Below are 26,596 nucleotides of genomic sequence, written 5' to 3' on the forward strand. Positions count from 1 at the left end.
TAAATACATTGACTGACAAATAGGTTGAACATACGAAGGGTGAACGTTTGGATTATAGCAAAAAAATAATTTTTTAACCTGTAGTAGAAATCAATGAACATATAAATACTAATTAAGAAAATCACAATTACTTTGTTCATTTCAAAAAAAAGTTCCCGCACCAAAACGCCTGACAACATGGTGGGTGCCATATATTACCAGAAATATTTCGGTCAAAAGTGATATACTTATGTAAGTTGGGTCTTAAAAGAAACGAAATTTCATAAAAGGTTTAAAAAAATAAAACTTTTAAACAACATATATTTTTTTAAAGTTTATTGTAAAAAAAACTAACATTTTTAAATAAAAATAAAAAAAAGACAACACCTTTAAGATGGTTACAATTAAAAAAGATCGTGAGCTCCATCATGATATACTTTAGGAGAAAAATATTTTTAGTAAAATAAGACACACACGATGTCATCGGGCGTCTTAAAGCAGAATTTTTTTTTAGAACCAGCTCTAATAATAATTTTTAAATAATTAGGTTACAAAAGTTCATCATTTGCGACCACAGATACAAGAGATACAAAATTTTGCAAAAAATTTTTTAGTCGTAACCCTAGTGTACATACAAATGACAAATAGGTAGAACATGGAAGGAGTGCCGCTGGCATTGACAGAGAGTTTTGTTTAGGCAGACATTTGTCAATATATAAAAAGAAATTCAGGGAGATTTTTTTTCAGGGAATTATGTCCGGGGGGTTTTTTACCTGTGTGATTATTTCCTAAAACCCTGATGATCGGCTCAGTTAAATTTGATTGCAAAACGACTGAGTTTTTGTAAACATTTATTGAAGCTAAATTGATATAATAAATAACCTAGATTACCCCAAAAATTTTTAACTTTAAAAAAAATTTAACTTCTAGAAAAAAAAAAATTTTCCGCATAGTCATGATATAATATCTTTAATAATAACAACCTTTGTAGATGACTATGTTCATGGTGTTATTATACCCAAATGACTTTATATTAGGGTGGTCCGTTTTAACGTGTTCGAAATGACATCTTATTGTTCACAAAGACTGTATTAATGGTCACACGATGAAACGTTTGATTCCTTTATTATTGGACAAGTTTTGTTTGACATCAACAACAACAAAAAAATGAATTTCAACTATATTTACACAGTTTTGAAATGAACCCTTATCAAGCTTAAAACAAAATAAGATCATTCTCCGACGACTTTTCAGGTTCTAAAATATCGCATAGTTCGATTAGAGGAGGCGGTGTATCTCCAGTTTGAAAAGGATCGACGGAATTCAAAACAGACTTTATCGGAGACGTATCAAAATGGCTTTCTATTTGAAGAAGTGGTTCTAGAATAAAATATATTAAAAATATAATTATTCTACTTGCAAATCTTTTTTTTTTTTTTTAAATAAGATTGTAGGAAAAAAAAAGAATAAAATATTACCAAATCAAAAAAAATTAAATTTTTTGAAACTAAAAAGTGAAAAATTAAAAACCTGAATGCTGCATTTGAACACAAACATTCTCTTCGTCATTCAAAGTTGAAAAAATGTTTGCAGAGCTTGATACATTAGTAACTTCATAAAAAGCCTCCTTTGAACATTTGGACGCTACTAAGGGTGTTATCCCCTGGGAGCTTTTTCTAAACTCTTCAAATTCACCAAGAGGATTTAAATTGATTTCATTAGAGTCGCAAACAATCATTGGCTTACTACGTGAAATCTCTTTATTTAAAAGATTTTCACAAGAATTTTGATGCTCCTTTATACCACCAGTTATGTCAGATGGCTCTGTATTCTGCTTTAGTGAGATTCTAAGACCAGATTCATCTGCACATTGCACAATATCTTTCATTGGCGGAGAAATACATGTTTTTATTTCAACTTCCTTAACGTCTTTATTGGTTTGTAATGAACTTTGTACCATGCTTTCTATAATTATGATATTGGTATTATTATTACTTTTTTTTATCATTATCATTATTATTTATTAAATAAATATTTTAACCGGATATAAATTTAAGTTATAAACAACTGCTATCAACTTGTGTCCTGAATAAAATTAAAAATAGCATAAAATTAACAACTATTCCTGATTAAAAGTATAAAATTTAAATATAAATTTAATAAAATAAAATTTAAATAAATTTGCAAGTTTTATAAAAATGCATTAAAAAAATTAAGGTTTTTTTGCAATTTTTCCTTTTTTGTTAAAAGATTGCAAAAAACAGACCCTGCGTAATAAAATGACTTTTTTGTACTTTTAAGTTTTATCGTTGGAATTACAACAGATAGATTATTGTTGCGTGTTTGTTTTGAGTGTTTTTGTACTGTAAAATAGTTTTTGAAATTGCTACATATGGTCCCATACAAACATTTATATACTAATATGTAAGCTCTTTTTCTAAAAATTTCTTTTATTGATGGAACAGTGATTACTTTATTTATATAATTGTTTAATATAAAATTATTGCAACAGCTTCTAAATTGATAGTTTTATTTATTTGGTTACTAGTTTTCTTCAAACTTACAATTCCGAAAAATGTCATTTTCTGTGTTAGACCTACAAAAATCTCGACCTACTAAGTTGTTCTACAAAAAGAACATCTACTAAAAGATAGAACTAATTTTCAAATAACCTACTGAGGCCTAAATGGTATTCAACCGATTATAGTCTTTTTTTATTTTCAACCGATTTATGACGTTTTCGTTTGCGACCGATTTATTTTTCGAATTATTTTATAGATTTTCATTTGCAACCGATTTGAGATGAATATTTTTCAACCGATTATCTGGTCTGTATTTTTAACGTTGTTTTTTTAAAACTACGATATATACTTTTTTAAATTAACAACCAATAAGTTTTCCAAGCATTCATCGAACCTTACACCTCCCGATTCCGAAGATAGCGCACAGTGGACCAGAATTGTCTAAAAATGACAAAACTATTTATGGCTTAAATATAGACATGATACATTAGGGATGTGAATTTTTGGTAACTCCAGTTTCCAATATAAAAAACAGATGAACTTTGGTTTGAAAGTAGCTGAAAAGTTATTTTAAAATCACGATAAAATTCCGGTTCTTTTGAGATCCAGATTGATATACTTTTGAAGAGAAAAAAATTCACTGATATATGGGAGCCAGTATGTAATCAAGGGTCATGGAGGGTGACTATTTTTCAAAAGTTAAATAAAAACAACGACTTTTCAGTTACTCTCAAAGTTTACTTGTTTTTTATATTAGAAACTAGACATACCAAAAATTTACCAAAAAGTCACATCCCTAATGAAACATGTTTATAGAGATTTTTGAGGCCAAGGATTTGAATTTTGAGCTCCATTTTAATTTTGGAGTGGTCATGACCAAACAAGTGGTCATTTTAGTAGTGGTCAAAGGTGGTCCTGAGATATCCTAATGTTTTTAATTAGATGTGACATGCTGTATATTTAAATATAGGTAATTGTGGTCAGGGAATTTGAAACTGGGCATATTTGGTCTTCAAGAATGGTCATGACCGCTCAGATAATCATTTTAGGGGTGGCCCTGGAATATCCCAATGATTTTTCAATTAGATGGTACATGTTGTATGTCTAAATATCGGTAAATGATATCAGGAAAATTAGATCTGGCCATATTTGGTCTCCAGAAGTGATTATATTAGTACAGGGAGGTGTGGTCATGGGTTGTCAAGATATTTTCGTGATTATTATTTATTTTATGCCCTTAATTTCTTTGATATTGCGAATATAAACAAATAACATTCAATGAAGTTGAACTTTGTTAACATATTTTTTTTTATACATATATAAGAATCTAGGTAATGACATGCATCATACATTAGTACATCAAGAGCTCCTTGGCCTCCTCAGGTTGATTGGAGTCTTTGACTTTTCCCTGACTCTTTCTTATTTTAGATACCTTAGTAACGTAGCTGCAAAGCATTTTCATCATAGACCATAATTTGTTTGAGGCCTCGAGAATTTCATTGTGTAGTGCTTGCTGTTGTTTTAGTCTAAAACATCAAAATTAAGGGTGTATGAAATGATTAATTTTCACAAATAAATAACTGTTTTTTCATTTTATGGGCGTTATTTAAATGAACAAAACACATTTGACACATTTAAAGTACAATTTTCTAGATAAAAATGGCATTTTAGAAAAGCTATTTAGACAACATTAAAGCTGAGAGTACTAGATGACGTAGTTTTCTAGCTTTTAACATAAGAGAAAAAACTTTTTCTTCTTGTTAACAAGCTAATTTTAACTCTTGACTAAACTAAACTCTTCTATTTACATAAATAAAAACTTTTTGCATACATAAATACAAATAATAAATATTCTCTTCAGTGATGGATCCAGTTAATTTTGGTGTTTGAGGTAACTAAGCTAACTCCCCGACATGGAGCACACTCCAAATATTTGTATGTTTATAGTGTTCAAAAATGACCATATAAAGTTTAAACCCCCTTAGTTTGAGGGAATTACAAATTTTATATAGTCATAATTTTTGAACACTGATCACTATGAAACTTACTATTAGTACTAATGAACACTGTGAAACTTAAAATTTGTGGATGATTATAAGTCTAGTTGAGAATAGTACAAAAAATATTTTATCAACTTGTTGCCCTCTTGAGGTGAGGGCGGGATAAAATTTTGGGGTTTATTTGTTACCAGTCTCCAAATCCTTATTTGTACCCTCCTCTTTCATAAAACGTTCCATAACTTTTCACAATAACATTAAAAGAGCTATTTAAAAAAGATTTTTACAAGATTTAAATGATTAAAACTGTTCTTTATGCGCCTTTAAATGCGTTTTTAAAGAAAAATCTACGACTGGATATCATTTATAATAAAAAGCTTAGCACCTACTATGCTCAACTGAGCTTAGAAAATTTGGTTGTAAATTTTTATCTATATATGAGAGTGTAATTTAAATTAAATCACATGTGCGGTCTAGTGTATTTCAGCTTGTGGAAAGTGTTTAAAAAAAATGTGGAAAAGTGTTTAAAAAAAATGTTGCGCATTTAAAGGGGTTTTATTGACACTTTGAAAAAACGCAAGCAAAATAAATTTTCATATTTCTTCTTCTTATTTCAATATATGATGTCAATGGAATAATATAAACTTTTAAGAAATTAAAATGATGAAAAATTGTCTTACTGCCCTCATATTTCATTTTTATATGATTTTTTACATTTTCACCATAATTTGAAAAATAAAATATTGCCATTTTTGTAGTAAATTGATATACTGATCTCAAAAATCACAGTAGGGAAAAAATTATATCAGTTTTAGAGTGATGGGGGTCTCTAGATTATGTTTACAAAAAGAAATTACTCCAATATAAAAGTTGGTTTTGAAGAGTTTTGCTCACCTCTGACCCACTGTGCAGCACTTCAACCACTGCATCAAGGCTGATCAAATTTCGCTTGTATTCAAATTAACAACAAAATATAAAAAATACATACCGAAAAACCGTAGTTATAGAATTGAAAAAACAGTAGATTGAATATTCAGTAAGTTGAAAATTCAGTATGTCAAAAATACAGTAGGCCAACGATTTCGTAGGTTGAAAATTAGTAGTACATACTTTAATTAGGTGTAAATAGATTACTCCTAGATATTTATAAATGTTACTTGATGGTATTTTTGTAAATTAAATCTAGATTTTTTTGTATTTCATCATTTGTATTTCATCATTCACTTCAACATCGTTATCAGAATGCTGATAATGATGTTGAAGTGAATGATGAAATACAAAGTAGTGATCATACAAAGTTAAAAGACCTAATAATAATTGAATCATCAACTTCAACATGTGGTATATCCATAGAAGAAGAAACAAAATCTTCTGATAAAAAATTTGACACAAAAGTGGACGCAGTTCAGAAGTTCAAAATAAGGACATGAAAAGGAAACAAGCAGAAGAATTTACAGAATTAAATTCTGCTGTCTAGGAACAAGCAGAGGAATTTACAGAATTAAATTCGGAAATCATTATGCAGTAGTGGTGTAGTGGTAGAGCGTTCTAAAAAAAGTTCTATAGTGGAAATGTCAAAAAATATTTTGAAAATGGGAAACACTTTATTAGAAAACTCGATACCAAAGCTCAAAATATTATAATTGACAAATCAGATGCATCATCATTGATAACCCATGACCCTGGTTTACATCTACATACAATTATGGACAATCAAAAATCGTATTTACTCCAGTTAGTGCTACCTCAACCAAAACTTGCTAGTTTTCCAAGTGACTGTAAAAATAGATTTAATCCCCAGTGGTACAAAGAGTTTGAACGTTTAAAATTTAGTACCCAGAAGGATGCAACATTTTATTTGGTCTGTTGTATTTTCCTCAAGGGTGTTGGAAAGAAGGGAAAAACTGAAGATGTTTAGATAAATGTTGGGGTAAGATCTTGGTACAAGATCAAAAGCTATGGGAAAGGCAAACTATTGGGAAACCTCTCAAGCACATAAAGCTGCATTAAGTGAATATGTCACTTTCTTTTTTCTGAAAAAGAGACATAAAGATCACCTTATTAATAAATTTTCTTTTGTTCTGATTTGCTCCAAACAAGGCTGCAAGCAACCACTATGAACTAAACGAATAAAAAACTAGACAAATAAAAGTTTTTGGAGTATGCAGTGACAGATATAGAGAAAGAATAAGACTTTGCTGAATGATGAGTCAAGCGAGAATGATTTTTAGTTGACGGAACTAGAGATTATAGCTCCTTTGAGCAGCGACTATGATAGTATATGTAGAAAAGAGAAAGAGATGCAACTTTACGACGATGTGAAAGAGACTAAAGCTTAGATCTAAGACACTTGTTCTGATAGAACAGAAAATAGAAGTGTAGAAAAGGAAATCTATAGAAATTCTTTTTGAAACATGCAAGACTATCTATTAATTCTATCTATCTAACCAGTTGGGGTAACTTGCGTAAGTCTAAAGCTTCCACAACAGCCACTTCAACATCAGAATTTAACATATATCCCACCACCTTAACTTGATGATGACTTCCTAAAAAAAGACTTTGTAAAGTCAAAGGTTAGTGTTTAGGGAACCTGAGCTCACCAAGGTAACTTTTCTTGTAGTAGTGAATCTCATCTCTTGCCACAATTCCACACTAAAAGCTTGGATTGAAGATAGAGCCCTTTGTCCATATAGAGTTACATACATCAACTGTAAATCATCTCAAAATGAAATGATTAGTTGAATGAATTGAAGAGCCAGATAATTGATAAAATTATCAGCTCCAATTTTTTTTTCTGTGATGGCCGACACTAATCCCTATATGTCACACAAGGACAAAATGAGTATAGATGTGAGAACAGCTAGTAAAAATGGTGAGATTAGGAAAAGTGATGGCTGAGCTAACTTTATCTTCTTAACATAAAGAAGTGCCCTATATACCTTGTCAAGACCTGTGGTCTTAACAAGGTATGTAAGGCACTTCTTTATGTAAAGATAACTCACAAAATGCGTCAATTTAATTGATATGGATTGCTTGACTCTTGGCTAACAGATTTTCTTTGCTAACAGATATATATATACATACATACATATATACATATATAGTACTAACAATGCCATGTTGTGCATGGATGGTGTCCCTGTTTGTACTTTTGGCGTGCATTGTTGAGGCTACATTTGGAGCTCTTTGTTACAGCTTAGAGTTTATTAATAGTAATACAGCAATTGCTTGAACTATTAAATAGTGTACTGAGTACTATCTATGGTTTGAGTCAAGTTCTTTAACAAATTCAAAAATGGCTAAAGTACTAAAAACTATTAAACACAAAAAATATCTTTATCACCAAGTTCTCTAAATCAATCATTGACTAATATGTGTAGTCTTTGAAGTAACTTGTCTTCTGTTAAGTCTTATCTCTTACAAAATTCACCAAACTTATTTGCTCTTTGTGAGACTAATTTGAGTTCAGGTGTCTCGTCTTGTAATCTTAGCATTGATGGTTATCTTCCTTTAATTTGTAAAGATTTGTAAATAGTCATATTCTTGGTCTGGGCATTTACTATTGTAAGAAATCACCCATTTGTCAGGAAACTAGATTCCCAAGAAGACTATTCTTTTATGTGCTTTCATTTAGCACCATTTCACTCTATCACCTTTCTCTTTATTCTATATCTCTCTCATTCATCTCAAAACTGAACACTTTTTGATGTTATTTTTGATCAAATTGACCAAGCTTTTTTTCTTTATCCTTCAGCCATATCGTTGTTGGTGACTTTAATGCTCATCACACTGAATGGCTTGGCTCTAGTGTCAGTGACTCTGCAGACCCACAACTTTTGCCTTTCTTAATCTCTAACTCAAATAGTCAATTTTCAACTTGCTTTTCACACAATCCGAATCATTTACCTTCTCTACTAAACTTATGTTTTGCTTCTGATCTTAGTCAGTGCTCAGTTTCTCCACATTCACCCTCAGGTGCTTCTAATCACGGTTTGATCTCTCTAAAACTATTATCTCATTCTTCTTCATTATCTGAATCCTCCTATCATCATACCTCTTACAACTACCTTAAAACTACTTGGACTCTTTCCGTGATTTTCTCTGTGATGATCCTTGGGCTGAAACCTTTTGACTTCCTGCTGACAAACGCCCTTATGTAACTTCTTAGATTCAGGCTGGCATGGAATTCTTTATTTCTTCTAGACAATTCCAAGTCAAGCCTCACTCTTCTCCATGGTTTTCCTCACACTGCGCTGCTGCAATTTCCAATCGAAACCATTACTTCCATATCTATCACACATCTGTTTACTGTTGCTAAAAACCATTGTAAAAAGCTTTTGTCTTACGCTGAAGCCCACTATTCTCAGGTTGCAAAATCTTGTGTTTTATCTCAAAAATTAGGCTTTAGAGACTTTTAGAGAACCTTTAGCAGTGTCTATAATTAGGGCAAACCTTTAATTCTTCCTCTCTTGCAAATCTGTAATTCCTTCTCTCCTAGTTCAGATTTTGTTACCTCACCTAAAGATGTCATAAACTTTTAGTATTTAGTACGAGTATTTGTAAATTGATATGTCACGTAATGACATCTTTTTTCATGGTATTTTAAATGGGTTTTTCTTACGGCAATTATCTTGATATCAAGAGAATACCTAAGTAATGTATTTTAGTTACGGATAATTGCCAGTTGTGTATAAATATCATTGGTTTATGTTAAAAATATATTAAGCGTTAAAAGTTGATATGCCTTAGTCAGTTGAACACAACAAACAGAATATGAAATTCACAACAAAGACAAAGCTAAACTGTTTGCTAAGAACTTTTTATCAATCTCATCTCTTAATTCCACTAATTACATCCTAATCTATTTTCTTCCAGCAACTTCCAACTCTAATAGCTTGCAGCCTTGTTAGAAGTGTAGATGTTTAAAAAAAAAATAACAATTGATAATTTTTTAATCAACAATTATTTTATTCTTTTAAAACATTAAAATAATTTTTGTTAATTAACAAAAATTGTTAGTAAGAAATTCAACTTTTAACATTTAAAAGAAATTATATATTTTTTTAAATATTAAAATGTAAATACTTTAGTTAATAAAACCTTTTTAAGTTCCTATTTTTATAAAAACTTTTAAAAGCTAAACATTTTTTTTTAATTAAAAAAATAAAAATTAGTGATTTTTTAATTTTTGATCTTTCTTCATTAGATGAAAAGAAAGCATTATTTTAATTCAGTAATTTTAAGGAAGCGTGCAAAAAATTTAAAAATATTTTTTTTTTGTACTTTTATGTATTTTTTTGGAAACTTTTAGTATTTTTGGTTTTTGGAAAAAAAAGCACTTAGCAAGAAATTTTAGGGAAACAAAACTTTTATTTATTTTATGTTGATTATTATTTAATATTTGTTGATTCTGTGAAAAAAAACAAAAAACAGAATCAACAGAGTTTACAAAAAACACCGCAGAATGACCACGTAGCATCCTTAGAACGAATACATATTTATGTATTCGTTCTGAGGATGCTACGTGGTCATTCTGCAGTGTTTTTTGTAAATTTTTTGTAAAAATTAGTTAACTCGACAAAAGAATTTTTATTTTTCATTAAATTACGATTTAATTTTAATTATAAACAAAAAGCAAAAAAATTTGGCAAATATTATTTTGCTTCTAAAACAATTAAAGAAAATATTTTAATAATCATAGATATAAGTTTTAATAAGTAATAAATAAAGATAATTAGTAAGCAATCGTCTTATTAAAAATATTTACATACACTGACCAAGCATGTGTTTTGTTAACTTTAACAGACAAAACTAAAATTCTAATCTGTACCCTAATCTTAATCATTAAATGTGTACCCAGTCAGCTATTGATGAATTATTGGTTATATTCATATTTAATTAAACATTTCCATATTAAGCTTTTGATGAATATTTCCGTATTTAATTTAAAAAAATTATAAACTTACTTCCACTGTTTGTAAACAATTTACAACCACTAATTGATTTTCGTGCGGCTGTTCTCTGCACAGGAGTCATTGTATAACTTTGATCAGCTGGAGTAAAATTTGCTTTTCCTGATGTAAGAACTCGATTCTCTTGTTTCAATGGTTTGTTAGGTGTTCCTGAAAAAAACAGTTGATTTTTTAAATAAAACTGAAAAAATAAAACTGTCATTTGAAAGTGAGTTTTTTTTTAAAATCTAAATAGAAAACTTTTATTTTTAAAGCAAAAACTAATTGATCAATAGAAAACATTAATTTTCAAAACAAAAATTAATTGACCAATAAAAAACATTTATTTTCAAAGCAAAAATTAATTGACCAATAACAAACATTTTTTAGCAAATCAACACAAAAAATGTTTAAATTACTTTGCTGTGAGCAAGACAATTATACTTTATTAACCTTGACATAAGTTTTCTACTGAATTTTTTTTAGTTATATTGTCTCGTGTTCTAGAACTTAACTGAATATTAAACCTTAAAAAGTGATTTAGTGAGTTAGGATTAATTTCTCTAATTGACTTTGACTAGTTAGTCACTGCTCTAAATTGGACCATCAAGAAATTTAATAAAATTCATTAGCTCTAATTATCCAGTGTGTAAGTGACACCAAATCCATACAAGTGCTTTTTTATTTATTCTATGATTGAGATATAATCCTTCTGCCCATCCAGTATTTAAATTGGTACTACAACAACTTAGAGCACAGGCCTCAAAAAATAGAGCCTAGAGCTTTTAGTCCAGGTCTTGAAAGATAGTGATACTAATACATAATAGTACAATTGTAGGAAAATTATTCTAATGTACTGTTTATTTTGTTGTAGGCATACAACACTTTCTAATAAAAATACATTGAATTGAGACATCCTGATTTAATATGTTCTGTGTTCAACAATAGTGCAAAGAAACTTTATAACTTGTTAAACAAATTTTAAAACTTGTTACTCATTTAGCAGCACAGTCAACCTGATTCACACATTGAGAACTTAATCACGAAAAGAAAAAAGTTTTTATTAATTACAATTACAATGTTGTTTATAACAACAAGCCAATGCTCTATTTCATTTTATTGTGGTGTAACTAACTTCACAATAAAAATTTTTTTTGTGGTTTAAAGGATAAAATTATAACATTAGATTAAATACATTTTAGGTCCCTAAGTGCCATGTTTCATTACTGTAACATAGATTTCTGTGTAAGTTACTTGCAAATTTGAATGTAAATCTTAATTAACAAAGAAGCAAATTCAAACTAAAAATCCTGAAAATAATTATCAAAGGATGTGGATGTTCGAAGAAAGTCTAATATTTACTTTATTTACTTTTTCTTGCCTGAACTGGTCATTTTACATCATGCCAGAAAAGTGATATCATTCTTTCAGGAGAATTTATTCCATAGACTATTTAAACTCTATCTGCAAAATCTGATTTGCTTTTATATCAAAATAATAAAAAATTATATAAAAGTTATTTTAAAAGATACCTTGTGAAATAATGCTTCTCCTAGGTGCTCTTAATTGAGGAATACTATTTTTTAAAGAGTTAATTGATGTAACACTGGTATTTAAAATGTGTGTATCTGTTGATGACTTTACCAACACACTTGCTCTAGTCTTGTCAACTTTTGGTAAAATGTGTTGAAGTTGCGATGCTGAACCACTTGACTACAAAGATACAAAAAAATTTTTATTCTATACACTAAACTACAAAAAAAATTATTTTTATGAAAAAGATATGGAAGAAGGTTTGGAATAAGAAAGATATGGAATAAAAAAGATTTGAAAAAAGAAAGATACGGAGAAAAAAAAAGTGAAAATAAAATAATAATTTATTGAGATAAAATAAATTACTCAAAAAACTTGTTCATGCTTAAATAAAAATATTTAACTTCAAAATTATAATACTGTGCACAGAACTGTCTGCTCTATTAGCCCCATATCATATTTTTAGCATTTAATTCAATACTTAGAAAATTTTTATTTTTACTATTTTATTTTTACAGATTTTTACTATTGAGCTAATTTTAGGATTCAATTAACTCTAATGATTCAATAATATAACACTTAAAGAACTTAACTAAAATAAAATTTAACTGAAATAGCATAAACAAAATAAACTTAACAACATAAACAAAATAAACTTAACAACATAAACAAAATAAAGTCAAAGCATAAAATATTAAAATAAAAGATTAGAAACTTGCACGGTCATCTTCATTAACATTTAAACCAACCAAAATACCATTATGCAAAAATTATCATCACGTGGTAATGCCTAATACTTACAACAAATTAAAAACTTCAAAGACTCTCCCCAACTAGGAGCAACCAAATTTTTTGTTAAGACTTTTACACTGGGTAAAAAAATATTACTAGGAAATCCATTGGTTCCCACTATAAAAAAAACTATTTGACCACTGTATATCAAACTTCAATGGATGTATCAATGAAGCCAAGATAATTGTAAAATAAGATGAAGAAACAATTCGCCTTTTCGCAATTAATTTTTTTAAATTTCATGCGTAAAACATTATGGGATAACTGAGGCGCAAACAAACCGAAACATAATTTTCAACTAAGTAAATAAAAGGAAATAAATAAAGAAAAACAAAGTGAAATGAAATGTAAAAATAAGTTATCAATAACAATGCTAGATCTCATTGATTACATATATGTTATTTGTGGAGCTTCAAGTAATTTACAATCCCTAATTGTAAAGGAATTTATCTGATGTAAATTAAATATGCTAATATTAATAAAAAGATATCTATTTTTTCTTTTTTTTTTACATATAAAAAAACATCACAAAATACTTATAATAAAAATGTTTTCAACAAATTTTCAGCACATTGTCATCTTTTTTGTTGTTCAAGATTTATGATGTCATTTGTTAATTTTTCATTAACTTGTTTAATGTCTGAATCATTAATGCATTTCTTTATGAGATCATTTAAAATTGTAGTAATATTTCTTTTTTTCTAAAGTTTCTTAGTGATTATAGCTAGGATCAGAATAAATTTTTTCACAGTTTAGATCACTTGCTAAACATACATAGAAATCAGAATAAATAACTGGTTTTGTATTTGTGTGCGATATTGATGACTACTTTTCAGTGTCTATTTGTTAGCGCAAGATTTTTATTCTAAAAAACTTTGAGCACTTTGTGCATATTCACATTTTTTTTGCCTGAATGACCATGGACATTTAATTTCAAGCAAACCAAACCCACAACATGTACAGCTTGTTATACCATCTGCGCTTGCTACAAGGTGTTTTGATTGATATTATTAGCCGGATTTGGTAACATATAAAGTTTTTAAGAGTTTTTTTCATTTCTCTGGTATATCTTTTTCAAGCATAGGACCCAAACATATTTACTTTTAGCATTATTTTTGTAACCTAAAATTTAAGCACATAAATTATATGCTGCTTTTATGTTTTTCATTTTCAAGTCAACATCAAATTTTGCTGTGACAGCATGAGCATTAGATGATAATATTGTTCCAACTCTATATGATTTCCAATGTAAACTTTTTGGTTGAGATGTCGTAACTTGTTTTATAAGATCTGCTTGAGTGTTATTGAAAAGTGTCCCTAAAAATTTTTCACATATAAATGCTATCTATTCATTCTCATTATATTTTTATATAAGCTTATATTTTTCAAAACATTCTATCTGAGCTACATATCGCTCTATGGTAGTTGGTACTTTGTTTTTAGTTGCATTTGAAGGTAATTATTTCATAAAGTATTCTGACTGTATATTTGACTTGAGGTAAATTGCAGCACTTTTTCCATATGTGGCTTCTGCAACTTCTCTCCCAATTCTCTTTTCCTTTTTTTGTAAACTGTGACTGCTTTGAATAATAAGGACGAGGATCGTATAAAAATTGATAAGTTTTAGATTATTATTTTATAAGCTAGACTTGACTTTTTTTGATAGAAATATTTTGTAATTTATCAGGCTCATGTAATTTTCTCTTCTGTGTTTTAGTTCCCCACTTTTATTTTACTGATGTGCAAGTTACATTTTCTCCTAATCGCACATGCTCTTCCACAAACAATAACAAATCAAATATATGTTTGCAGCTATCTCGATAACCTGCTACACAATTGCATTCTGTAGTTAATATTCAGCTTTTATTTAAACATACCCATGACTCATATTCTTCATCATTTGTTCTTGTTTGAGGGGCTATAGTTTCATTTAAATAACAAAATTTTACAGCCTCTGTTAAACTGTTAAAAGTTACTGAAGTTACATGATCTGAAGAAAAAAGAGAATGTCTTTCTTTCAAGCTGGACACCTGATTTTAATTTTAATTTTTGAAAAGATCTGAATTTGATATTTTCAGTTTCTTCATGAACAGTTTTTTTTAATGGTAATTTAAGTTTATTGGCATAATAAAAGTTTTTTAGCAATTTTTTTTTTTTAATTTTTTTTTTCACCAAGAGGAATACTTGTTGCTTGCAGGAATTCTTTCAGTTTAACAATATTCCAACTTTTAATTTCATCCATAAATGGTTTATTTTTTTCATTATCGTTATTTATTGTTTGCTTTACAAGTGAAATTTGAAAAATTAATAGCGAATGGCAACTTTGCTGATGACTCAACAGTAATTAAAATAAGTTTTAATTTTACATATAATATATTTTTACTCTTTAAAAGAATTTATTTTTTATATAAATAATATTTAATCAAACGAAAATGTAAAACCTTTTTTAAAGGCAACCCTGACTGACAGTTTGGTTTCACTTGACAATTTGGTTTCACTTGGTCGGGATTAAGTCCATACAAACTTGCTTGATCCACAACAAGAGACTAAAAAAAAACAATAGTTGTTACGGTAACTTTTTATTTGCAAAAATTCTAATTTCTAACACTTTACTTAAATTCTTATTTAATATACTAAAATTTCTAAAAAACAATGTTAATTTGTTTTAAGTAATAAATATATACAATATGTATAAATTTAATACAGTATACAATATATATATATATATATATATATATATATATATATATATATATATATATATATATATATATATATATATATATATATATATATATATATATAGTTAGCAATAAGTACTAAGTAGTTAGTACTAACAGTCCCACCAGATTAAAAAATTGAAAATCTAGGACTTTCCAGGATTTTCGGGGAGATTTTTTGGTAATTTTCCAGGACATTAACTTAATCTATTTCATGCAACTCCTCAATTTCCTTTTGTTGAGTTTTTTGGGTTTTTTTGTTTAAAAAAAACAACTTTGCTTTTCTGCATGTATGGCATTTCACTTTGCAAGACAAAGTGGTGACTTTGTCTTTACTGCTTTTTTTCTCATCTAAAATTTTTTGCTTTAAATTAAATAAACCAATATAAATTTTATATGTAGGTTTTCGAATGTTTTCACCAGTTAAACTTATTTGAAGCTGCTGGTAAAGATTTCTACACTTATTTAAAACATATTTTAGTATGATTCACCTAAAAAAGTTATCAACTATATCACCAAGTATAACAGTCATAATAGAATCATGGATTTGTCTGTTTAGAAGCATTTCAAAAAACCATTAAATATAATTTTTCAGAAAATGTTTCAAAAACTTTTGTTTTTTGAATCATGTTTGTTGATTTTTTGTCAACCTTAAACACTTCTAGGTCGGCATTACCAAATACTGCCCCTAAGTCTGAGGGCATATATATATATATATATATATATATATATATATATATATATATATATATATATATATATATATATATATATATATATATATATATATATATATATATATATATATATATATATATATATATATATATATATTTATATATATATATATACAATACTTTTGCACACACAAATTTTAATTAAATGAACTTTTAAGATTAGATTACTTAGATTCAGTAAAAATTTATTTGTTTTTAGATTTGTAATCAATTTTTTGACAGTTCAGTGAAAATTTAAAAGAAATTGGACTTTTCATTCAAAAGTTATCTCAAGTTATGCTCTTGTCCGGTTTCTTTTGCAAAAATTAAAATGTGTACTTTAATTTTTCAGAAAAAACAAAAAAAAAACAAAGATTCATGAAAAAAGGTAGTCAAGTTTCCTAATCTCTGTGGTAGCTCTAAGAGAGGCTGATTCCATCAACAGCTGTAAAATATCAGAGTACTAACAGTGCCATGTTGAGCATGAATGGTGTCCCTGTTCATACTTTTGGTGTGTATTGTCAAGGCCACATTTAACGCCCTTTGTTACGGCTTAGGATTTATTAATAGTAATGAGACAATTGCTTGGACTATTAAATAGTGAACTGAGTACTATCTGTGCTTTGATTCAAGTTTTTTAACTAATTTAAAAAATGATTATCTTAGTATCAAAAATTATCAAACTCAAAACACCATCGTCATCACTGAGTTCTCTTCAGGGAAGTCTTACCTCTTACAAAGTTCAACAAACCTACTTGCTCTTTGTGAGACTAATTTGAGTTCGGCTATCTGATGTTGTGTTGATGGTTACCTTCCTTTAATTCGTTAAAACTCCAATAGTCATAGGCTTGGCCTGGGCATTTACATTCATAAGAAATCACCCATTTGTTGGGAAACTAGGTTTGAATCATCACACACTATTTTTTTATGTCCTTTCATTTAGCACCACTTCACTCTATCGCCTCTTTCTTTTTTCTATACCGTTCACCTTCATCTTGAAACTGCACTTTTTTCGATGTTATTTTTGATCAAATTGACCAAGCCATCCATCAGCCAATATCATTTATCCATCAGCCAATATCATTTTTGTTGGTAACTTTAATGCTTATCACACTGAATAGCTTGGTTCTAGTGTGAGTGACTCTGCAGGCGTTAAAGCATGCAACTTTTGGCTTTTCTCAATCTCTAACTCAAATAGTCAACTTTCCAACTCACTTTCCAGACAATTCAAATTATTTAACTTCTCTACTTGACTTATGCTTTGTTTCTGATCCTTGTCAGTGTTCAGTTTCTCCACATTCACCCTTAAGTGGTTTTGATCACAGTTTGATCTCTCTAAAACTATTATCTCATTCTTCTTCTTCATCAGAACCCCCTTATTATTGTACCTCTTACAACTACCTTAAAGCTGACTGGGATTCTTTCTGTGATTTTCTTTGTGACAGCCCTAGGGTAAAATCTTTTGTCTTCCTGCTGACTTATTGCTGCTTCTTATGTAACTTCTTGGATTCAGGCCAACATGGAATTCTTTATTTCCTCTCAACAATGTCAAGTCAAGCCTCACTCTTCTCCATGATTTTCCTCGCATTGTGCTGCTGCAATTTCCAATCAAAACCATAACTTCCATATCTATCAGCAAAACAATTCTGTAGAAAACAGACATCTGTTTACTATTGCTAGAAACCATTGTAATAAGGCTTTATCTAATGCCAAAGCCCGCTATTCTTAAATCACGAAATCTCATATTTCATTACAAAAATTAGGCTCTCGTGACTTATGGAGAATCTTTAACAGTATCTATAAAAATGCGGTAGTGGTGTAGTGGTAGAGCGCTCACTTCATAAGCAAGAGGTTCCGAGTTCGATCCCCACCACGTCCCTGGTAGTACCGCGCTCAACTTGTTTCTCCACGCAGCGGCCTTGTTCGTCAAGGTTCGTGTTTCGGAGTTATAGAGTTGAGAGAGGGTTATAACCACAATTAAGTAGCCTCCTCATCTGTAGTGGCCTTCTAGGCCTTGGGGAGGTGAAATAACAAAAAAAAAAAAAAAAAAAGGCAAATCTTTTATTCCACCTCTCTTGTAAGATTCAGACTTTGTCACCTCACCTAAAGAAAAAACTGAACTGTTTGCTGAGAATTTTTTATCAATATCATCTTTTGATTTCACTAGCTGCGTTCTACCTGATTTAGCTATCAAACAGGTTGATCCATTGCTTGACATTCGTATCACTCCAGCTTCTGTATCTAAAGCAATTTCCTGCGTAGACTCTTCTACAGCTTGTGGTCCGGACAACATACCTTTTAAACTATCTAACAAGCGCTTATCAGAGACTAGTTTTCCAGCCTGCTGGAAAGCGGCATCTGTTATCCTTATTTTCAAAAACTCAGGAAAGCAAGGTTTTTGAATCTTTAATTAACAAACACTAATAATCTCTCATATTGAATTTAATAACATACTTTCTGATTATCAATATAAATTTCAATCTTCTTGTTCTACTAAATATGTATTTAACATATTTAGGTAATAATTTATATATTTAATAACTAACAAAGCATTTTGCATAGTATAGTAATTTATAAAAAATGTAATATAAATATATTTTTCTTTTCAAATTTTAGTTTTTTGAGCTTAGATATTTTCTTTTTTTTTGAAGATTTCCTTTTTGCTAGATATCTTACAGATTTTTTTTTTATTTTCAGCGCACTTTAGTTGTCAAAACATACTGTGTAAAAACAAAATATTTCATGCGTGTTCAGGAATAGAGTTCAATCGCACTTCTTTAATATTTATCGGACATGTCCAGCAAACTTTATCAGAAAAAAATTCTTTGTCGGAAAAAAGTCTTTATCGGACAAATTGTCCAATAAAGACATTTTTTACAAAATGTCATGTTTTGAAAATTTCAAAAATAATATTCATTTTATACAAAAACATCAATAAAACAAATTATAATCAAAAAACCTTGTTAAATTATCTATTTTTTGTTTTTAGTTAAAAAACATAATTTTCTAAAATAAAAATTTTTATTATAAAACTATTAATATTTTTGAAATTTTTATATAATATCGCTTTGTTTGAGACCAACATGACATACTTTTGAAAAAAGTATTTTTGTAAAAAAGTACCTTTTGAAAAAAGTATGTCATGTTGGGATCCACTTCAGAATTAGAAAAAATGAGGTCAGCAATAATTTGTCAAAATCAATCTTTTAGAGGTCAGCATCATGTCGGCAAAAAAAATTTGATACAAAGGTCTTGCCATAAAAAATTGAAATAAGGTTGGTAAATTTTTGCTGACCTCAAACAAATGCTGATCCTAATTCCGGGGGCTGATGTATACATATATTCATACATACATATCATTCATACATACATATATATCATATATATATATATATATATACACATATATATCTTATATATGTATACATATATATATATATATATATATATATATATATATATATATATATATATATATATATATATATATATATATATATATATATATGTATGTATATATAGAGGGCTCGAAACAACAAATTTGTATCGGACAATTTGTCCGATAAAGACCCAAGTTTGCCAGACATGTCTGATAAAAATTAAAGAACTGCAATCGACCCCCATTTCTGACCATGCATAAAATATTTTGCTTTTACAACTTGACCACGCAATTTTTTTTGACTATTTTATGCAATTCAAAATGCGCTGAAAATAAAAGAAAATTTGTAAGATGAACTATCTAACAAAAAGGAAATCTTTAAAAAAAGAAAAAATCTAAGCTCAAAAAAATAAAATTTGAAAAAGAAAATATATTTATATTACATTTTTTATAAATTACTATACAATGCGAAATGCTTTGTAAATTATTAAATATATAAATTATTACCTAAATATGTTAAATACATAAACTATGTAATTATTAAATACATAATTAAATATGCAATAAAAATGTATAATAAAAATAAAAAATTATTAAATACATAAATTAATATGTAAATATATTAAATACATAAATTATCAAATTTACTTATTACTTTATTAAATAAAGTAACAAATTAATTATAATGTTTACAATAAACCCATTTTATCTAAATTATCAAAGAATATTATACGTAATTACATTTATATAAATATGTATTTTTTTATACATCTCTTCATGCTTTTTTTCTAGGATTAATTTTATAAACATTTTTAACAGCAAAAATTTTTAGCACAAAAACAAATATTACGTAACAACTCAAATTTAATAGTGTAATAAAAAGTACTGGTTTCTTTAAGCCTTAAAATTACTATTACGTTGAAATTTTTATAAAATAAATTTAAAAGGGGTTTTAAAAGCTAAAATGTTTGTTTGAAATTTATAAAAACCATCAGACAAAAAATAAAATAAATAGTAAACTATAAATTTAAATTAATAACTAATTGCAACGTTTTAAAACTGAATAAAAACTGAACTACATAATTCGAAAAAACTTAATGCTTTGGCGTCTTTTAAATAATGAATTAATTCAAAAAAATGACATATTTTATTAACGTAGTCATATGTTCAACTTCAGTTTTGTTTTGTATAAAAAATAAAAAGTTCAAAAAGTAAAGTTTATACTGAATACAATACAATACTGAATTTATTAATAATTTTGGAACAACAAAAATGGTTAGAAAATAAATGAAATAATACAGGGCTCAAAATAAGTGCTGATTAATGTCCGATGTCCAGCACTTATTCCGAGCCCTGTATATATATACATATACGTTTATATATATATAAATATATATATATATATATATAAATATATATATATACATATATATATATATATATACATATATATATACATATATATATATATACATATATATATATACATATATAAATATATATATACATATATATATATATATATACATATATATATATATATATATATATATATATATATATATATATATATATATATATATATACATATATATATATACATATATATATATTTATATATATGTGTATGTATATATATATATATATATATATATATATACATATATATATACTCACACACACATACACATACACACATATATGATATATATTCATAGATCATTCATATAATATATTCTTAACATAATTTAATTTAATAAACAGAAACATAATGCATTACATAATTTATTATAACCAATTTTATAATTTTCATACCTCATTTAATTTTTCAGATTTATTTTTAGCTTTAAATACAGGCAAGCGAGTTGATAATGTAGATGTTTGAGACATTGGACGTAATTTTGATGCATCAAACTTTGGTTGTAAAATTCTTGACTGTTTGGAAACAACTTTTTCAGATAAATTAACATTTTTGTTGTCTTCACTAATACATTTCTTATTTTTTAAAATGTTTTCTTTGTTTTTTTCATTAACAGATTTGGATTTATCTTTTATTTCACGCATTATTGGATGAACAACTGCTACTGGACTGCAACCTTTTGATGTACCATGCTTTAACATCAAACTTAAATATGCAGATTCTTTGAGAACCAAAGCTTGTTGCTCAGGATTAAGGTCTATATTTTGAATTTGTTCCGCCTCTTTTACAACTGTAGCTACACATCTTTCTTTATGAGTCAATGGCCCAAAGAACACTTCTTCATCATCACTTGTAGTAGATGGATCACTAAAAAGGATAAAATTATATTAATAATAAACATCTCACTTTTGTTTGTAAAATTTTGTAGCTATGGTATTTGGAGACAAAATCAAATCATTTCATTAGATTCTAGTAAAGATATGGAAGAAATATTTTCACACACTACATGTTAGCTGTAGATCACACACTATTCAAAGTACTTTAGAGTTAAAGCTTCTAGTTATAAAGACATTAGTGAATTTTAGTGTGCTGTTAACTCAAACATTCTTGCTCTATACAATGCAACCTAGTCAACTATTAGCAAAATAATTCAAAAAGATATCAGTTTTCAAAGTTATGCAGAATATCTATTGTTTATTTTAATGAATGAATATCATGAATGAATGCAATAGGCAAGGTTCCAAGCAACCACTTTTAAGTTGGAATTACTAGAAAACAAAGAACAAAGTTAAAGATCAAGAAAATGATTGACAGAAGACTTAAAAACTTTTTTTTTCTTCATTTTACAGGGTATTTTTTACAACTATATCATATTAAATAAAAATAAATTTATATCAAGAAATATATTAAAATTAATCTGTAAATCTTATATTTAATAAAACAAATATATAAATGTTTTGGAGTTATAGAGTTGAGAGAGGGTTGTAACCACAATTAAAGAAGTCTCCTCAACTGTAGTGGCCTCTCTGTCTCGGCCTTGGGGAGGTGAATTAACATAAAATAAATAAATAAAAAAAAGTATAAGTAAAACAAATCTTTAAATCTTTCCAGCATACAAAATAATAAAGGTATTAATTAGCTGTATTGTTCCAAAAACATTTAACAGATTTAAAATTATAGATTATAACAAAACAACAAGATAAAATTATAGAATAAAAAACAAAATAAAAGACTTAATGAAGTTTTGCAGAAAACGTCTGCAAAAGAAATTTGTAGATAGCAATTGCAAGATGGTTTTTTTTCCAAAAATATGGTATCACAGGAATTAATCAATTTCTATAAAATAGAATGCCCGCCATATTACTGTTTTTACTACTATTACTACTATTAATATTGTATTTTCATTATTAACATTTTAATATTAATGATATTATTAATAATATTTTTATTCAAACTAATACTACTATTATCATTACTATGTTGTTCTATTTATTTGTAAATATCCTTAATTGTAACAGGCGAAGGCTTGGAAAAATCATTTCAAAATGACTCTAAATATTAATTAACATTACCATGTTGTGCATGAAAGGTGTCCCTGCTAGCACTTTTGGTATGCATTTACAAGGTGGCATAAGAAACCCATTGTTACAACTTTGGGTTGATTACCAGGAATGTGGCAGTCACATAGCTTATTACTTAGGGTGTCATACATCTATGATTAAGTCAAGTTCTCTAATAATTAAAAACCATGAGCAAAGTACCTAAAAAAACAAATTTAAGAAAAAAGCATTATTACAAGCATTTTCTTTCTACGCTTTACAAATATTCATGGTCTTTGAAGTGAATTTTTATCTGCTGAATATTTTATCCTTTTACAAAATATAAAACCTACTTCCTCGATGTGAGACTTATAATTTAGCTGTTTCAATCTTAGTTTTGGTGGCTGTAATCTTTTGATTCACTGACTCCAATAGTTACATATTTGGCCTGGGCATACACTTTTGTATCAGCTCATCTTTTTGTGGTAAAATCAGCTTTGGATTCTCTGACTATTTTCATGTATTTTCTATTTTTATTTTTTTTAATTCACTCAACCACAATTCTTTTTGTACTTCATCATTCTATTTCTTCCCTTTCTTCCATTTTTTGCAAAATTTTGAATAATAAAGAATAGGGATGTTACTTTTTATAACATTCATTCTATTATTTTGTAATGTTTGTTTGTAACAATAATCTATTCCATGAACCACGATGAGATATAATGTCACTTGAGTCTCCTCCAAAACAAGTTTCACAATGAGAAGTTAAGATTGGACAATTGTTCTAATAAAAATGGTCTTAAAATCAGACTCTTTTTGCTGTTGTTACTGATCAAATTGAACAACTCCATTCTCTTTATCTCTCACCCAATATCGTTGTTATTGGTAATTTTAATGCTCATCACAACGAATGGCTTGGTTACTACTGACCCTGTAAGTATTACTGACCCTGCTGGCTCTAAAGTTATTTAAAATTGAAAATAAAAATGCAAAAATTGACTTAAATAAGTGAAAACCATGAAAGAATTGTCAAAAACGCATAAATAAAATTGACTTATATAACCACTTATAAGTGGTTATAAGTATTAAGCTGTATAAGTGTATTAAGTGGTATAAGTATTAAGCTTAATAGTTGTTATGTTTATTTTAAAGACTTGTTTAATACCCCAAATGAATGTATAGTTTCATTTAGGAAACTATGCATTCATTTGGTGTATTAATCAAGTCTTGAAAATGGTTTTGTATTGCTCTTGTCTCATCATTCCTTCCACAAAGTATAATTGTTCAGGTCCTTTTACCGATATCATGCTCCAAAACACTATCTTTTGAGGATGTTTGACTGTTTCTTGAAAACCTTCCGGAAGATTTGTCTCCTCTCTCTTCCTTCGAACAAATGGTCTTCATTCAACCATAACTTCATCAGAAAAACAAACCTATACAAATAAAAGGCTACTGTAGTGAACAGATAACTTTTAGTGACAATATAATTTATTGATAATTGAAAATATATTGCAGCATAATAAACGTAAATAAATCAATCTCAAGTTATTGCAAACAAACAAATAAAATGCAATTAATTTAATTAACTTAAATAATTTATTCAGGTTGTTGTTTTAGTTATTCACAGTTGTATATGTGTGTAAATTTGTAACTTTGTAATGCTAACCTTAGGCCATTCCTTTATTGTCCAATGCGCATGGCCAAGACCCCAACCATATCTCTTGTCCTTCATTGCTGTGGTTAACTTGGAAAGTTTTTTTTTGGCTTGTAATCTTTATATCCATTATTAAAAAGGCGTCTTCTAACTGTTTTTGGGTTGACTGTAATTCCTGTCTTGGCATTCCATTCTTGCGTTAACTCAACAGAAGACTTTTTCTGACCTTTTCGACACAACTGTAAAAGCATCTTTATATTATTCTTTGTAGCAGCACTTATATCTAATTTCTTACCCATTTTAATATAAATATTATATTTTTGATATAGATTCTACACTGTTAAATGAGCGATATTAAAAAAAAAATTTAATTATAGCAAAAATTCGAAAAATTACTCAAACAACAACGATCCGATAATAAAAGCAAAGTTTACAACTAATTGTTACAAAATTTGAAACAAATCATTAAAAATGTAAAAATAATCAAGATTTTAAGCTAAAGTATGTTACTATCATAGCAAAAATAATTGTTAATGTTATATTAGCATCATTGCAGCTGATAATACATAAAAAGTAATAATATCTCCAAGGTAAACACAATATAAATACAGTTTTTGATGATAAACATAAAAATTCCTTTCTCGCTGTCCAGTACTGTATATCCTTGTTTAACAAGTAGCTGCCTACTGAAAAATAGCATTAGTTGCAATTTTTAAAAACTATGGAGACCATTCTAACCCCTCAAACTAATGCCTATTTAGTCTTCTACTATTATCATATTATCTTTGAATCTTTTTGAATTTTGCAATAAGATAAGGATTATTGCTCCTGACATATCAAAATATGTATGCATATATATTTTTTATTTCCTTCCTGATGAACCTGCTGTTTTAATTTTAATGGCCTTGTGATGAAACTGCTTAAGGAGAAACAGACTGTAGAAATTTAAGATAAGTGTTGTTTACTAATTTATCATTGCTCTGTTCTTTAACAACATTCAGCGCTCTATTTGTAGAATATATATATATATATATATATATATATATATATATATATATATATATATATATATATATATATTGATAAATGTTGTATACTGCTGGAAATACAACTCTCGTCTGTTTAAGAGTGATCAATATCTTTTTGAAAAAAATAGATCAAATAATATTAAAATATTTTAAATGAAAAAATATAACTTTATAATGGAACTTGAAGTTTCATGCCATTCGGCAACCATCAGCCATATTATTCAAATATAAAATAAAAATCGTTATAAAAAATACAAATTTAGCATTGCAACGGCATCTGACATCAAGTGTACGTGATCCGATATTTGCTAATCGCCGGAATCAAAGTTAGAAAGTAAAAATCTTTTCCTATGCCTACAAGCAGAAACCAATTCACTTTTTTTATTAATTAGTAAACCACTATCAAAATTCATAATAAAATATTTTTCACTGATGGTTTCTAAACTTACTAATAAGGTAATTCTAGTTTTGTAAATGGATTGTAAGATAACACAATAAAAGTTAGTTACAGCTGCATGCCAAATATTCGATCTGTTATTAATTCACACAACCAACAAATTTTGCGCAACAAACTCACTGGTAATGATATAAATTGCAACTGCATTAAGAAAACTTCATGCCCATTAAATAACGAATATCTATTAAAAAATGTTGTATTTAAAGCCACTTAAGCATCACCTAATCCCAGTCTTACAGAAAAATCTTACATCGGTATAAGTGAAAAGGCATTCAAGCTCAGATTTGCAAACCACCTTAAATCATTAAATGCAACCAGGTATAGAAATTATACAGAACTTTCCAAGGAAATCTGGAAACACAAAGACGCAGGTAACATGCCTATAATTAAGTGGAACATAATTAAATGA

At 27.9% G+C, this 26,596-nt stretch overlaps 1 protein-coding gene across 1 annotated transcript in view; it reads right to left on the bottom strand.

Moving 5' to 3' along the window:
* Positions 1-1,147: 1,147 nt before the first annotated feature.
* LOC100202161 (uncharacterized) overlaps positions 1,148-26,596 on the bottom strand; it is a 39,609-nt gene continuing 14,160 nt past the window's right edge. The window contains exons 3-8 of the mRNA XM_065800923.1: positions 21,405-21,876; positions 15,216-15,320; positions 11,982-12,162; positions 10,465-10,620; positions 1,510-1,944; positions 1,148-1,359 (exon numbers count right to left, since the gene is read on the bottom strand). Of these exons, the coding sequence (XP_065656995.1) occupies positions 1,196-1,359; positions 1,510-1,944; positions 10,465-10,620; positions 11,982-12,162; positions 15,216-15,320; positions 21,405-21,876 (1,513 nt within the window). The 3' untranslated portion in view covers positions 1,148-1,195. The remainder of the gene's footprint in view (positions 1,360-1,509; positions 1,945-10,464; positions 10,621-11,981; positions 12,163-15,215; positions 15,321-21,404; positions 21,877-26,596) is intronic.

The sequence above is a fragment of the Hydra vulgaris genome, chromosome 07 (genome assembly GCF_038396675.1).
Source record: "Hydra vulgaris chromosome 07, alternate assembly HydraT2T_AEP".
Taxonomy (NCBI): domain Eukaryota; kingdom Metazoa; phylum Cnidaria; class Hydrozoa; order Anthoathecata; family Hydridae; genus Hydra; species Hydra vulgaris.